General features: G+C 43.2%; 1 protein-coding gene across 10 annotated transcripts in view; it reads left to right on the plus strand.

The window, feature by feature from the left end:
- EYA4 (EYA transcriptional coactivator and phosphatase 4) overlaps nucleotides 1-16855 on the plus strand; it is a 563063-nt gene that overhangs the window by 326719 nt on the left and 219489 nt on the right. For all 10 annotated transcript variants that reach the window (XM_073671270.1, XM_073671274.1, XM_073671277.1 and 7 more), the window contains one exon: nucleotides 11215-11264. In XM_073671270.1, the coding sequence (XP_073527371.1) occupies nucleotides 11215-11264 (50 nt within the window). The remainder of the gene's footprint in view (nucleotides 1-11214; nucleotides 11265-16855) is intronic.

A 16855-nucleotide genomic window follows, 5' to 3' on the forward strand; every position in this document is an offset into this window, starting at 1 on the left:
ATTTTATTCCTATACTTTTACTTTTGTACTTTTATTTTCAGTTATTACAAGTAAACAAAAAAAACACTTTATGAATATGCATCCTGTAAATTTATAAATATAAATGACATTCATTTTCTTTTTCCCACATAAGATTTCAATAGGTGGTGTGGGAGTTTATGCCTTTTTTACAATAGTTTATCTTTGTAACTTTATCAATAGGGGGAAACTTCCATAAAAAAGAGATTTTATTCCAATTCGCACCAAGGCAACATATCCACTTTGAACTGTGCTATCCACTTCTCATTTAACTCGACTTTCAACTTTTTGAGCTCCCAAACCCATTACATTATGGAAACCTCTTGAGCCAAAGTCACTAAAATGATCTGATCACTGTCAAAGTTTTACCATATTGCTTTGTCCACCTCCTTCTAGACATGTCCTCCCCCTTTAGCACAGTTGATTACTCCTTCCTTTTGCAAACTGACTCATCCTTGGTAACAGAGACTTGGCCCTTTCTAAATCTCCTTATGTCACCAAATTATCTTGTCCATGTCCTCAAGGTTCTGTTCTGGAGTACCTGTTCTTCTCCATCTAGCCCTTTAACTTGAGACAGTCGCCTTGGCTGAGTCTAAGCTACGTAGCCTTCAGCAGGGGATTCGGTCAGTGGAAACGTACAGTTCGGAATTCCGTAGATGGGCAACTGATTCCAAATGGAATGACTCAGCCCTTTAAAAGTCAATTTTGTGAGGGGCTTACTGAAAAGTTGAAAGATGGCTTGGCTGTATATGATACCACTCAGTCCTTGGAGGCTGCCATGTCTTCGGCCATATGTCTGGATAGGCGCCTTCGGGATAGACGGGTGCAACCTTCTTCTCAGGGGCCTTCTTGTCGGGGTTGTGTACCTTTGCCAAGAGAGCGGTCTGGGGGTGAACCAGTACTGGGGGGAGGTGGAGGATCCTATGCAGTTAGGGGGTGTCTCTACAACATACATCTCCCCAGAGATTCACAAGAAAAGAGGCGTATGTTTTTTGTGGGAAAAAGGGACACTTTGTTGGGACCTGTCCTTCAATTTCTAAACAAAAGGAGACTCGTTTAACTCTCGGTAGTCTGGAGCTGGATAAACAAGGGGTGCATTTGTGGCCAAACTGCAGTTCCCGCTTTGTCCTGACAGCAGAGGTGGTGCTAGAGAGCAAAATCGATAAAATTTCAGTGTTTGTTGACAGTGGAGCCGGAGTCAGCATGGTTAATGCTGAGTTTGTGAAAACTCATGGTATTGCTTGCTGTGCTTTAGTTGAACCTATTCCCATCTTCGCCATTGACTCGGCGCCACTTGCACAGAAAGCATTTACTCAGATTGTACATAATGTAAAACTGAGGGTGGCGTCAGTTCATTGTGAAATCATCCCTTGCTATGTTTTGGAAAATCTCCCTACTCCGATTGTTTTAGGTATCCCCTGGCTTGTTAAACATAATCCATTGGTGGATTGGCAAACCGGGGAGATTACTGAATGGGGAGATTACTGCCATGAGAACTGTCTGAATGTTTCTATTGCTGCTTGCTGTCTCTACGGGGATACTGCCTGCTTTTCTGTCTGGTTTTGAGGATGTTTTTTCTGAAAAGGGGTGTCAGGATTTGCCTCCTCATCGTGCTTATGACTGTCCTATTAACCTAACCCCCGGAGCTAAACTACCAAAGTCCAGACTAATCTTTCTGGCCCTGAGAGACAAGCCATGAAGGTTTTCATTGTGGAAAGTCTGGAGAAGGGACATAACAGACCCTCATCTACGCCCGTGGCGGCAGGGTTTTGCTTTTTTTGAAGAAAAAAGATGACGGTCTACGTCCCTGTTTAGATTTCCGATAATTAAATCAAATTACCATCCTTGATCCATACCCTCTTCCTCTGATTCCTGATTTGTTCAGCCAGGTTGTGGGAGCTAAGGTATTCTCCAAGTTGGATTTAAGGGGAGCCTACAATCTGGTTAGAATCAGAGAGGGGGACGAATGGAAGACAGCGTTCAATACCCCGGAAGGTCATTTCGAGAGTCTGGTTATGCCTTTTGGTTTGACCAATGCACCTGCGGTATTCCAGCATTTCATAAATTATATTTTTCATCATTTGGTAAGGAGGTTTGTGTTGGTCTATCTGAACGATATTTTGGTTTATTCACCTGATTTTAAGACCCATCGGGGGCATGTTAAGCAGGTGCTCCAGATATTAAGGGATAACAAACTTTATGCCAAACTAGAGAAATGTGTTTTTGCTGTTCAGGAGGTGCAGTTTTTGTAGTACTTGTTGTCATCTTCAAGTTTTCAGATGGATCCAGAGAAGATCTGTGCAGTCCTTGACTGGGAACGTCCCGAGAACCTGAAGGCCCTACAACATTTTCTGGGATTTACTAATTTTTACAGGAAATTCATCGAAAATTACTCTGGGGTAGTGAAACCCCTTACTGACATGACTAAGAAGGGGTCTGATTTTTACAACTGGTCGGAGGCTACCCTCCAGGCTTTTTCTTCCTTAAAGAATCATTTTGCCACTGCAAATATTCTCAGTCAACCCGATATTTCTCAACCCTTTATTGTGGAGGTCGATGCTTTGGATGTCGGGGTTGAGGCTGTGTTGTCTAAGGGTTCGTCCCCTGGTAAATGTGCCTTCTTTTCTAAAAAATTATCTTCATCTGAGAAAAATTATGACGTGGGTAATAGGGAACTTTTGGCGATCAAATTGGCATCGAGGAATGGCGACACTGGTTGGATGGGGCTGTCCATCCTATTACTGTTATTACTGACCATAAGAACCTGCCATATCTCCAGTCAGCTAAACGTCTCAACCCTAGGCAAGCCAGATGGTCCCTGTTTTTTACTAGGTTCAATTTTGTCACTTTTCGTCCAGGGGTAAAAAAATGTCAAGGCTGATGCTTTGTCCCGGAGCTTCCCTGGTGGTGGTAACCATGAGAACCCTGCCCCGATATTACAGAAAGGGATAATTATTTTGGCTCTTTTTCCTGAACTAGAGGGTGAGGTGCTGGAGGCTCAGGGAGACGCCCCTGCCTCCTGCCTTTCAGGAAAGTTATTTGTACCACCTGATCAGCGCCGTAAAGTAATCAAGGAACATCATAACTCTGTGCTTTCTGGGCATCCAGGTGGTAAGGCAACCGCGGACCTCTTCTCTCGTCGTTTTTGGTGGCCGGGGTTGCATCGGGATGTAATCAAACACGTAGCTGCTTGTAGTATTTGAGCTCGTTCTAAGGTTTCGCACACCCATCCTTCTGGTACTCTTCTTCCGCTACCTATCCCTAGCAGGCCATGGGGTGGTTTTGGTAGTAGTAGATAGGTTCAGTAAAATGGTTCACTTCATCGCTTTACCTGCACTTCCCAATGCTAAGACTCTTGCTCAGGTGTTCATAAATGAGATTGTGAAGCTTCAAGGGGTTCCCTCCGATGTGGTGTCTGATCGGGAGACCCAGTTTGTTTCCAAATTCTGGAAGGCATTCTGTTCATGACTGGGGGTGCAGCTGTCCTTTTCCTCTGCCTTCCACCCTCAGTCGAATGGTCAGACCTAGTGGGTCAATCAGAACTTGGAGACATACCTCAGGTGTTTCGTCTCCTAAAATCAGGAGGATTGGGCATCCTACTTACCGCTGGCAGAATTTGCCATCAATAATAATTGTCAAGAACCCACTGGCAGGTCACCGTTTTTCAGTGCATACAATTATCATCTACAGTTTGGTACTTTCAGTGGGGGAGGAGCTTTAGGAGTTCCTGAAGAAGAACGGTTTGCTTCGTCGCTCTCCTCAGTGTGGCATGGTGTTCTGTGTAATTTGAAGACCATGGGTGAAAGGTATAAACGTATGGCTGACAGAAAACGCTTGCAAGGTCCGGACCTGAATGTGAATGACTTTGTGTGGTTGTCTACCAAGAATATAAGATTGAAAGTTCCTTCTTGGAAACTGGGACCTAGGTTTATTGGTCCCTACAAAATTACCACCAACATTAACCCAGCAGTGTTTCGTCTTGAACTTCCTCGGGCCCTTAAGGTTCACAATGTGTTCCACAGGTCCTTACTCAAAAGGTATGTAGAACCTCTTGAGCCCTCACCTCTACCACCACCCCCAGTAATGGTTGATGGTAATTTGGAGTTCGAGATTTCGAGGATAGTAGATTCTCGTCTCCAACGTCGTTCTCTGCAATACTTGGTGCACTGGAAAGGCTATGGTCCGGAGGAGAGGACGTGAGTTTCAGCGTCAGAGGTGAACGCTCGCAGATTGGTTCGCTCTTTTCACATCTCTTTTCCTGAGAAACCCAGTCCTGAGTGTCCGGAGGCCACTTGTAGAGGGGGGGGATACTGTCACGGGTGTGTCAGAGGTGACAGGCAGTCACCTGCAGTGGTTTGCAGGAGATATCTATGTTTGGCAATGCAGAGAGCTGTCTAGATAGGAGGCTGTGTTTAGGACCCAGCGACTATCTCCCTTTAGTCTGGGTTTTATATATACCTGGTTTGTCTAGGTGGGCGTTGCCGGTTATACTCATTTCTACTTGGAACTTGGCTGAAAAAGCATCACGTCCTTTCTGGAGTCTTGAGGCCATGTGCCCTATTGGAGTTTTTCTAAAGCTAAGTTGTTATTCCCCTGGGTTGTCTTCCCCATCTGTCTTTAGAGTGCTAGCGGAGGTTGACTAGTGCTCATCTTCTTCCAGTCCCAGCTATAGCCTTACGCCAGGGATAGTAGTGTGAGGCACGTGATCAGCAACAGCTGCGGAGGCTGTATAGGGATGTTAGGGGGAGACTGGGTGACGCTAGTCCAGATTGGGAGGTCACCTCGTCCCCCTTTCCCTAGTGTCTGTGCTCCCTTTCCCTTTCCCCTCTGTGTTGCACTCACTCCTGGCATGACTCTGTGCTGCACTCACACCTGGCGTGACAGTATGGTGACTGCCTCAGCCTTCTACACACAGTATGATAGCTTCCAATAGTACCCCACATATAGTATCATGGCCCCAAACACCCCAACACACAGTATCATTGTAACTACAGCCACCCAAAGACAGTGATGGTCCAGTTTCCAATACCAACAACATTAAAAATAACATTACTCACCTAATCTTGCTCTGTACAGCATTTGGACTGACGCTTCACGCAGCAGGCACATTCTAATATCTTTATTTCATCTGCTGTGTTGAGCCTCAGATTCATAGGCTCAATGGTGGCTCTCTGTTCCACCACTGAATTCAACTGAATATGCATTATGAATCAAGGGCCGCTCCATAGCAGCCGCATGGGCTACCGTTATTAGTGGTACACCACCAGGGGCGGACACAGACTGTAGTGGGCCCCTGTGCAAGAAATTTTTGGGGGCCCCCCCCCCTGCGCTTCATAAGGCAACAAAGTTATGTAAACATAACCCCCCCATGTGCAGCTCTCATGCCCCCCATGTGCAGCTCACCCCCCCGATGCATCTCTCATCCCCCCCGTGCATCTCTCATCCCCCCCGTGCATCTCTCACCCCCCCATGTGCATCTCTCACCCCCCCATGTGCGTCTCTCACCCCCCCATGTGCATCTCTCACCCCCCCATGTGCATCTCTCATCCCCCCCATGTGCATCTCTCATCCCACCCATGTGCATCTCTCATCCCCCCCATGTGCATCTCTCACCCCCCCCATGTGCATCTCTCACCCCCCCTCATGTGCATCTCTCACCCCCCCTCATGTGCATCTCTCATCCCCCCCACTCCTAGTTAATTAATTGTATTTAAGAAAAATAAAACTTGTTATACTTACCCCCATGCGATCCCTGCAGAATCCTGGCACTCGTCCACGTCGCTGCCACCAGGCTCTCCTGACGTTCGGCCATATGACGGTGCCACATACATAGCCAACAGCTTTTGTTTTGGCCAAAAGATTTTTAAAGCTGCCACTACGATAAGGTAGACTCTTCTGGCCGGGCCCTACTCTAACCTATTAAAATTTTCTTAAAATATCCAATACTCTTTTTAGATATATTTTTATTTAGTTTTCTTTAAGGGAATGTGTCATATACATTTTTTTTTTAAATGACCAATAATACCACATACAGGGAATACCGCCACACCATCACCAGACCACATATTACCACAACATAGTGACCGAATAATACCACACAGAAGGGAGAAAAACTGCCACACCATGACCAGACCACATATTACCACCACATTACTAATATTACCACCACATTACTAATATTACCATAAGTGTCATTATACACAGGAGCTCTATACATGGTATGTATAATGTAAGTGTCCAGGTAATCTAGTGATCACCAGTGACATTATACACAGGAGCTCTGTATATAGTGTCAGTGTACAGGTAATACAGTGATCACCAGTGACATTATACACAGGAGCTCTGTATATAGTGTACAGGTAATACAGGGATCACCAGTGACATTATACACAGGAGCTCTGTATATAGTGTACAGGTAATACATGGATCACCAGTGACATTATACACAGGAGCTCTGTATATATTGTCAGTGTACAGGTAATACAGTGATCACCAGTGACATTATACACAGGAGCTCTGTATATAGTGTCAGTGTACAGGTAATACAGTGATCACCAGTGACATTATACACAGGAGCTCTGTATATAGTGTACAGGTAATACAGGGATCACCAGTGACATTATACACAGGAGCTCTGTATATAGTGTACAGGTAATACAGGGATCACCAGTGACATTATACACAGGAGCTCTGTATATATTGTCAGTGTACAGGTAATACAGTGATCACCAGTGACATTATACACAGGAGCTCTGTATATAGTGTCAGTGTACAGGTAATACAGTGATCACCAGTGACATTATACACAGGAGCTCTGTATATAGTGTACAGGTAATACAGTGATCACCAGTGACATTATACACAGGAGCCCGGTACATAGTATATAGTGTAAGTGTACATGTAATGCACTGACTCACTGGTGACGTCTCTAGGTGAAGTCCTTCAGCTACGCTTTCCTCCTTCATCCAGCACAGACCGCCATCACGTCTTCCAGCCAGGACTCGTCTCTGCATAAAATAACACAGTTATCTAGAGCACATTCCCCAACTTCTACATTACGCAGCTGAATACAGACGTGCATCCACCATCAATATATGGTTAGTTATTATGCAACCTACCATTCCAAATATAAATTGTAATCCACCACGGTGCCCCCATTAACTGTAAATAGGCACTTAATATATAATTTAATTAGAACCTCTACTCTATACTTCCTGCTCCCCGCATTCATTATTTACATGCACCCCCTGCCCCAATTCATTATATCATGTCCGTGCTCTCCCCACCCCATCGTCATTTATCATTTACTCTCCCCCACCCCACATTCATTATGTGCAGCTCATTATCCCCCTACTCCTAATTCCCCCATGTGCAGCTCATTTTCTCCCAATTCCCCCATGTGCAGCTCTCACCCCCCCATGAGCAGCTCTCACCACCCCCCCATGTGCACATCTCTCATCCCCCTCCCCCACATGTGCCCCTCTCTCATCCCCCTCCCCCACATGTGCCCCTCTCTCATCCCCCTCCCCCACATGTGCCCCTCTCTCATCCCCCCCATGTGCATCTCTCATCCCCCCCATGTGCATCTCTCATCCCCCCCACATGTGCACATCTCTCATCCCCCTCCCCCACATGTGCCCCTCTCTCATCCCCCACATGTGCCCCTCTCTCATCCCCCCCATGTGCATCTCTCATCCCCCCCACATGTGCCCCTCTCTCATCCCCCTCCCCCACATGTGCCCCTCTCTCATCCCCCCCATGTGCATCTCTCATCCCCCCCATGTGCATCTCTCATCCCCCCCACATGTGCACATCTCTCATCCCCCTCCCCCACATGTGCACCTCTCTAGTCCCCCGCCATGTGCATCTCTTATCTCCCCCCATGTGCATCTCTTATCTCCCCCCATGTGCATCTCTTATCTCCCCCCCATGTGCATCTCTTATCTCCCCCCCATGTGCATCTCTTATCTCCCCCCCATGTGCATCTCTTATCCCCCCCCCACATGTGCACCTCTCTCATCCCCCCCACCCCATGTGCATCTTTTATCATCTCCCCCCACCCCATGTGCATCTTTTATCATCTCCCCCCCCATGTGCATCTCTTATCTCACTCACACACACACACACACACACACACACACACACACACACACACACACACACACACACACACCTCCCATTCCCCCCACTCCTAGTAAATTGTATTTTGAAAAAAACAAAACTTGTTATACTTACCCCCATGCGATCCCTGCAGAATCCTGGCGCTCGTCCAAATCGCTGACACTAGGTTCTCCTGACTTCCGGCCATGTGACGGCGCCGTCACATGACCGGAAATCAGGGGAATCATGAAGGCGCTGCCGCAGGAGCGCAGCGCAGCGCTGAGATGTCCCGGACCCGGCGCTTAGCATGGGGCCGGGGGCCCCATGAGGAGAGAGACTCACAAGAGGGGGCCCCCAACGGGGCTCCAAGGGGGCCCCTACCGGCTGGGCCCCACACTGGAGTCAGGGCAGACATGCCCTGATGGCGGCCCTGCTGGAGGCTGGAGGGGCCCCCTCTCCCTCGGGGCCCCCGTTCAATGAACCGGCTGCACGGGCGGTAGTTCCGCCCCTGTACACCACTGCATCATACCTTTCCCAGTCTCAAGTCTTGTATCTTAGAATAACATTTTGATTCCATCTCTTCGTTCAAACCACACATCTAGGCCATTACCACCTTCTCTTACTTCTAGGTTAACAACATTTCTACAATTTACTCCTTAAACTTCCAGTTAACAAAAATACTTTTACTTACCCTACACGACCATATGAATAACTTCTACCCTCACTTACAGAATCCTTTTTTTTATTCACTGCCTCATCTCTTTAGATTTTAATGATCCTCTGTCCCTCTGTACCTACCTATCATAATTTATTTCATGTTAATTATATCAGTTTTTGTCTAATATGATGTGTATCAATGCTTTTCAAACTGTGATGCTGGCCTCACCAGTGAGATGCCCTTTTGAGGAACAGATGAGAAGGCAGATATCTTAGACTTGATCATATGCTGTTCTATTATGCTGCAGCAATCTCCAGTTTGCTAATTATATTGACTCTTTCTGCATTTATTTTAATGTTATACTAGGTTCAAGAAGTAAAAAATGGAAAGTTTAAAATGTTTAATCGGAGCATGAATTTTCACTACTGATGGTGAGACTCCGACATTATCTTAGTCAGTTTGTGAGGTCCCAGTATATATAGCTTAAAGAGGATCTTTCATGTTGTACATGTTAGCCCGATCTGTGGACAGTATGGTATAGGAAGGAGAAGCTTAGCGGAATAATATGTATTTTAGCTGGAAAAGATTCAGTAGAACTTGTATCTTATTCATTGAAATCTCTCATCTTTTTAACCATATTAGTCCAGAGGGTGGTCATTCTAGTGACTGGCTGCTATCTCTGCGTTCAAAGTAATAAAGGGAAGATGGTCAGTCATTAAATAGTCCCGCCCACTGGACTCATATGCATACTTACATCAGGGATTTCAATTAACAAAATGCAAGTTTAGCTGAAACTTTCCCCACAAAAATGTATGTAAATCTGATCTGCTCCTCCTCCTCTATAACATCATACTGCAACATTTTCTACAAGACAGATTAGCTTTAAGAAGCCATGATGTAGATAAACCTCTATTATATGTACAGTGCCTTGGCTTTAAACAGCTTGAGCAACTTACAAAAGAATTTTAGAAAAGACAGAGGATGTATAAAATAATAGAAGGAATACTCTGTGACTTTGACCTTGCTCGCGCCTGTTCCCATCTAAACAGGAAGCGATAGCACCTCTTTCTTTGGTCACCTGTTGGCTGTAACCAATAACACGTATTAACAGTCAGTTGACCAAAGAAAAGGATGAAGTCACTTCCTGTGGTGATGGAAACTACAAGAGCACCCTGTGATGGGGCGGTGGGGGCCTTTTTAAAAAATTTGTGCAAGTTAGATAGCTTTTTTAATGGTACTTTAATGTAAATAATAATCTCTATTTTTATGCAATGGTTAATGATTACTACATAAGCACAACGCATTAGCACAATATATTTATTCAGAACAATGTATGTACCAATAGAAGGCCGCAGGCTGTACCTCTCATAGGTTTCCACTGTATGATGGCAGTGGTCTGAATTAAGTGTTTATGATTGGAAACTTTAGCAGTAAGTCAACAGACAAATCCGTTTAGTGTAGTCTTCATTTTCTTCTCGGATAATTTTCCTGTTCTTAGGATAAGCAGTGCTCAGATATCTGAAATGTCAAAATTTGCTTCCGTCTGTGAATACATGTTATTAGTATTATGAAAATACAAAGCTACTTAAAACTTTTTAAAAACTTGAATATAAAGGGATTCTCCCACCACAAATAATTGTACCCTAGTGTCAGGGTATGGCATAATGGGGAACTAATGACTGGAGTTTCCATTAAAGGGGTTGTCCACTACTTTAGACTACCCCCCCAATGTATCCCCCCGGGGTCCCTAACACTTTTTGTAAATACCTTCCGTTGCAGATAATGCCTGTGAGCAGCGCTATCACTGGCCGCTCACAGACATCATGTGACTCCCGGCTACTGCCGGCTTTAACATCCGCTGATGTCACGACAAGTGCTGGCAGCAGCCAGGGGTCTCTGTCTTCTGCGTTCCACGATGGATACCAGGCTGTGGGCGGGGTTACACCCCCGCGTCACACTCGGCATCCACCGTGCACTCTGCCTCTGCCCATTCATTGGGAAAGCGCGCGGTGGATGCTGGGTGCGATGCGGGGGGTTACCCCAGCAGCCACTGCGGGGATCCCAGCGCTGAGTCACGCCTCACTTGTCGTGACGTCAGCGCAGGGTCACGTGATGCCTGTGACCTGCCACCGATAGCACCGCTCACAGGCAATATCTGCAACGGAAGGTATTTACAAAAAGTCTTAGGCTCCCCGGGGGATTACATTGGGGGGGTAGTCTAAAGTAGTGCCCAACTTTTTTAATCCTGGGAAGGAGGATCCTATTTCCAGAGGAGAGGTGTCATGCATTCATAGGAAATCTATAATACTTGATTGAAAATACAAAAAAATCTGAGAATACTATGGTTTTGTTGATAAAACTCTGATATATTCATTTTGTATTGGTATTGAACACATATATAATATAGTATAAAATAATAAGCCTTTTCACTTTTGCAGATTAAGAAATCGTGCACAGAATCAGATGTTCCTGAGCCTCAGAATTCCAGGTAACTGTCTTTAAAATACTTCACGATGGAGCAGATGGAGTACAAAAGTGATTTGTGAGGAGGTGGTGTGCTTTCACGAGAAAATCATATCCAAGGACCATGAGTGTGAAAGAAAACAGAGGCAGAAAAGACCTGGGCGTATGGCATATGGGCTAGGCGCACATGCTTTGAAATGTAACTCACACCAGGCATGTTAATGGTGTTAATGGCTTTTACAATTAATACGAGACTGGGATGGAGAAGACGGGAGGAGATAAAAGCAGAAACACTTTACAGGAACAATATTGCCAACTTGTCACCTGTTACACATCAGAAGGAATAGTTATTCTCTAACTTTCAGCTGAAATAGGCGACTTATGCAAAATTAATAGTACTTTTTAATTCTTAGGTGATGCTGGAAACATGGAAACACCTAGTCAATCACATACATACTACGTCTAGGAGTGTATAGGTTGAATTTTGCAGAACTGTTGTTTATATTTTTATCTATATATTTATGTAATGAAAATACTTACATTTTAAGCATGTTCTACAATATAAATGCTGAAAATGTTAGCGAAAATTTAGAGTATTTTTCCTGGCTTCTTTGTGGTGTAGCAGTAGCTTATATTACTGTGTAGAGTACTCAGCGATTGTTTGTCTATTGCCGTTCCTAAAGATATTGATTTCTTCATTCTAAAACATTATAATTGAAGGATTTTTTAGGACCAGATTAACTATTCTGAACCTTGGATTGGTGTGCATAAAAAAAGATTTAAGTCACTTCCCAAGATATAAACCCAATAATGAAATTTTAAGGAGTATTCAAGAACAATTATCACCTAAATTGTTAGATAATGTGTTGGTCCCAGAGGTTGCTCTATTCAATTCCTTGTGGTCATAGTCTTTTAACCAGGGGATAATGGGGAGATTCTGTAGACTGGAATACCTATTTAAAAGAGTTTTCCACTTTCACAATAATAGTGCCCAAACAATTGCATAGCTGTAAAACAACAAACACTGATAGCACTCAATCTTCCCAGTTCAAGTGCCAGCTTTCAGCGGCTGCTCTGGTCTTTGTGTTTGGCTATGGCCCCACTATCAGTATTTGGTCAATATTTGGTCAGTATTCGGTCAGTATTTTTTCTCAGGAGTGGGAGCCAAAATCAAGTGAGGAACAATCAGAGAAAAGGTATAATAGAAACGAGTAACCAAATCTACATTTATCACCCACTCCTGGTTTGGCTCCCACTCCTGAGAAAAAATACTGACTGAATACTGACCAAATACTGATAATGGGGTCGTGGCCTTTCTCTGCAACATGACAACTACAGGAACATCATCACAACTACAGGAACATCATCGCTGCAGTGCCCATGACTGAGCTCAGCAGCTCTGCTCATGTAGATGACTGCTGAGATCAGTGATTGGCTGCAGCAGTGATGTGCTCTGCAGCTGTGATATCACTGCTGCAGCCAAAACATCAATTGAAACAGCAGCGAAAAGTCGGCAGCGTACCTGCCTAGGTGAGTGTGTTTTTATATGAAATCATTCAGTCGCCACTTTTGTAAAACTGGAAAACCTTTTAACTTTTTTTTCCTGCTATTTTTGTTTTATTTATCATCCCATTTTTCTACTTTATAGACAGAACTACCAGATGATAATTAGAAACCACTCACAATTAGACTAGACGCTGTTGCCACAGCTTATTGTTATTTTTGTTTCTATTTTGTGTCTGGCTTTAAAATTGTGCATAATGTTATAGTGTTCTCAAGGGTTAAAGAACATTGTAACATTATAGTATTTTCCTTGTTTTTATCAAGTTGCCCATTTGACTCAGTCATGGTAGTACTCAACTGTATTGTTATAACTGCTATAATTGCTATATTTTTACAAATAAATACATATACACAGAGAACCTTTTTTAAAGTAGAACTATCAAAAGTAGTTACTGATTTATCAGAACACTAAAACCACTGACAGGAAAAGTGAATGACATTGATTATCTGTGAAAATTGCATATTCAGAAAGGAAGAGGACTTGAACTCTAGTGCAACCTATTAGAAGTAGCAATCCTAAAAATCAATATCGACCCTTTAACGAGCCTTGTCACCTGACTTAGGATAAAAGCCAAGACCAGAATCTCCATTTGCAGACCATGTTTTTTGGGGTATTGCCCCTCGTCAGTGCAAAGCATGAGATCTGATTTGGCTAGGTGAGAGGCTTAAGACTGGCATCTAAGGGGTAATGTTTCTCCTTGTGGAGAGTGACATGCCTGGCCTGGCAAGCCAATTTGAGGAGGCTTATAAGCCTTGCAGTGCTGCTCTTGGAAATTTAATTTGCAAATTGCCCCTTCAGAGAGGAAGAGGACTTGAACTCTAGTTCTACCTATTGGAAGTGGCAATCCTAAAAGTCAATATCAACCCTTTAACAAGCCTTGCAAATAGGTGACACTAAAATGTTTCTGGAAAAGTTTCCCGGGGCCCTCACTCTCTTAGGGGCCCCTAGCATTTCAATTCTGAGGTTTACACCGCTCAAGGACCATTAGTGACATCACGATCATGGGACCATGATTGATGTCACCAAATGTCCGTTAACTGCAGGATCTAGAGGAACTGAAGAGAAGATAGGCTGCTATGTACTTTTTGTGCAGTGTTTGTATATTTACATGTGTATGTGCAGTCTGTGTATACATGTGCATGTACAATGTGTGTATGTACATGTGCATGTGCATTGTGTGTGTGATGAATGGATTATATTTGAATAAATGTTGATTTTCTTTTGTTCAAGAATAAATCTGGATTGTTGCCCATGGAAATAATAAGACATTCCCTGAAAATAAGCCGTAACCGTAACCCATCTTTTGGAGCAAAAAATTATATAAAACCCTGTCTTATTTTCGGAGAAACACTGTATATTGAATAAGAATTGTTTGTAGGATACACATGCTACAAGTATAATTTTTATATGAAACTTCTCTGCTGAAAACATTTATCCTTATCCTATGGAAGTTTGTTAGCCTCAAGAATCAGTCAATCAATCAATCAGATTTATTGTTTGTGCTTTGTACTAGAAACATGAAATCTGAATTCTAATTTGTCTTTAATGTCAGAAACCGTAAAATACTATGATTAAGTATTTTTATCTTGACGAAATTACAGACGATCTCCTCATGGGAAGATTTATCCTATGGATGTGAATGACAGTTTAGTTAATCAAAAACAGATATTTGACAAGTTTAAAGTTATTCATATGTTAAAATAAAACTCACCTGCACAAAAAAAAAAAAAAAAACATGAAATGGGAAAAAAAAAAACAGCGCATGCTGCAATTTTTTTGACGCATAGATTCGATCCATGAAAAAAAAACCACATCTGAACCATTAAATAACATTGCTCAGGTTTTTTTTTTCTAAGGAAAGCAATTGGACCAAAAATATGGTCATTTGAACTTGACCTATAAGTCACTACCTATGTAAGTGAATATGTTGAAAAACTAGATCTATAAAAATTTGCTATGTATAGCATTATTGCACTTTCCTCAAATATATTAATAAACCTTTTAGTCTAACTCTATACTCCATGATGTCGACATTTGGAAGAGAATAGCCTGTGTCAGCAGGAGTATTAGATATCATCATTTCTCTGGAAAAAGGAATACCTATAGTATTAGCAGAAAATGAAACTATATAGTGCAACCTGACATACTGTATCTACATTGTCTGCTTGCTGATGGTTAATTGATTGAAAACATTTAAAAACGATAAATTCATCATAAAATAATGAAATCCTGATCATGAAGATGAGAAGCTGAAATACAAACATTGTAATAATTATACATTTATTACAATTACCCTATGTAATGACTATTGTGGAATAGTACTTGTCACCAGGTACAAAGTGGCCAGATTTTGTGCTTATTTTATTCCCGTACCTTCCCTAAATATTCAGTTTTTTCTGTGTTGTCTTTAAATACAATTTGAGCGATATGGGCATTTTTATTTATTGATAAATTTTAAGGATTCTCTGTGGATGTGTCCTTAAATGTGTTTACAAATGAACACTAGCGCTCCTACAATATAATAACACTACAGAAGGGTAAGATGTGTCTGTACGCACCCTAAATAAAATCACAAAAAAAGAGAGACCCAAAAGAGACCAGTACATGTACCTCCTGTGGTAATGTCTTCATATCAGAATGAAAAAGAAGCAAAAAAAAAAAATAATAATAATAGATGAGCACTTAACCCTAGGAATTCTGCACATTCAGGCCCGATTCATCAAAGCGATTATACCAGAAATATGTCATGAAACACTTTGAAGTCGCAAAATTTTATGTGAAACACAATTATTTTGGGTGCATATTGTAGAATAACTAGACTAAATTTCAGCCCTGGATAAATTACCAGTAATAATAGATAATTTCATTTAAGGTATATGATTGATTATAGATCAGATTTGTAAGTAGAATCAGAACTAATGAAACTAAATTCTCTTTATTCTAAAGTTGTCTTTACATATAAAGAGCTCCATATGCAATAGATGGCTGTTGGCTGAACGATGGATTGAGTGCCGTATTTTTCAGACTATAAGACTCACCGGATCATAACACGCACCCCAAATTTAGAGAAGGAAAATGGGAAAAAATTATTTTTTAATGTTAAAATGTGGGTCCATCTTATAGTCCAAATTTAGTTTACCGGGAGGGGGCGGCAATGGAGTAGGGTCATAGGAGGCAGGGTCACCGCTTCAGGAAGCCGACAGCGGCAGTAGTGGGGCAATGCTATGGGCCCTGGGCTGGGAGGAGGGTATGCCCAGGCAGTGTGAGGCAGGAGCCATTGATCTCCCGGCATGGGCTTCAGGAAAATGTCAGTGGTGTGAGGCAGGAGCGTAGGGCTTTAGGAACATGGCGCAGATCTCAATCTGCATATACGCAGCCACTGCTGCCATTTTTCTGAAGCCCACTGCCAGGAGATCAATGGCTCCTGCCTTGCACCACCGACATTTTCCTGAAGGCCACCGCTAGGGGATAAATGGCTCCTGCCTCGCACCACCGGGACACCCCCCCCTTCTCCCAGCCCAGGGCCCACAGCACTCCTGCCGCTGCCAGCTTCCTGCAGCGGCGACCCTGCCCCCTGTGACCATGCTACGCAGCCACCACCACCCCTGTTAAGCTGCATTCGGACTATAAGATGCACCCCTATTTTCCTCCCAAATTTTATAGTCCGAAAAATACGGTAATTGGTCTGCTGACAGCTATCTCTCCCAACAACTCTGTGCAGAGAAGTGCTCACCCTGCTGAGCATTCCTCTGCTGTCTCCCAGAGACTATGCCACACATCACTGACAGCGGCTTATCTCGCCAAAAATTAAAGGTTCTGCAGTGCAAAATGAGACACACGGGAACCTGCTTATCTCCCTGACAATCATCTGTCAGGGAAAATGCATATCAGGGTGATGGCCAAGCCTGGCAATATTGGTAGTTTTGATCTTTGTTAGTCTAAAGTATTTGGAGGCCATAACATTAATTCCAGATTCCAGATTCTTGACTGCCCCTATTGTATGGAACAAGTATTGGTTTGATGGCTTTCAGCATGATTGATCCAATGTTTTG

This window comes from Phyllobates terribilis, unplaced genomic scaffold, assembly GCF_046119375.1.
Source record: "Phyllobates terribilis strain yellow unplaced genomic scaffold, ASM4611937v1 Scaffold_3__8_contigs__length_932513732, whole genome shotgun sequence".
NCBI classification, from domain to species: domain Eukaryota; kingdom Metazoa; phylum Chordata; class Amphibia; order Anura; family Dendrobatidae; genus Phyllobates; species Phyllobates terribilis.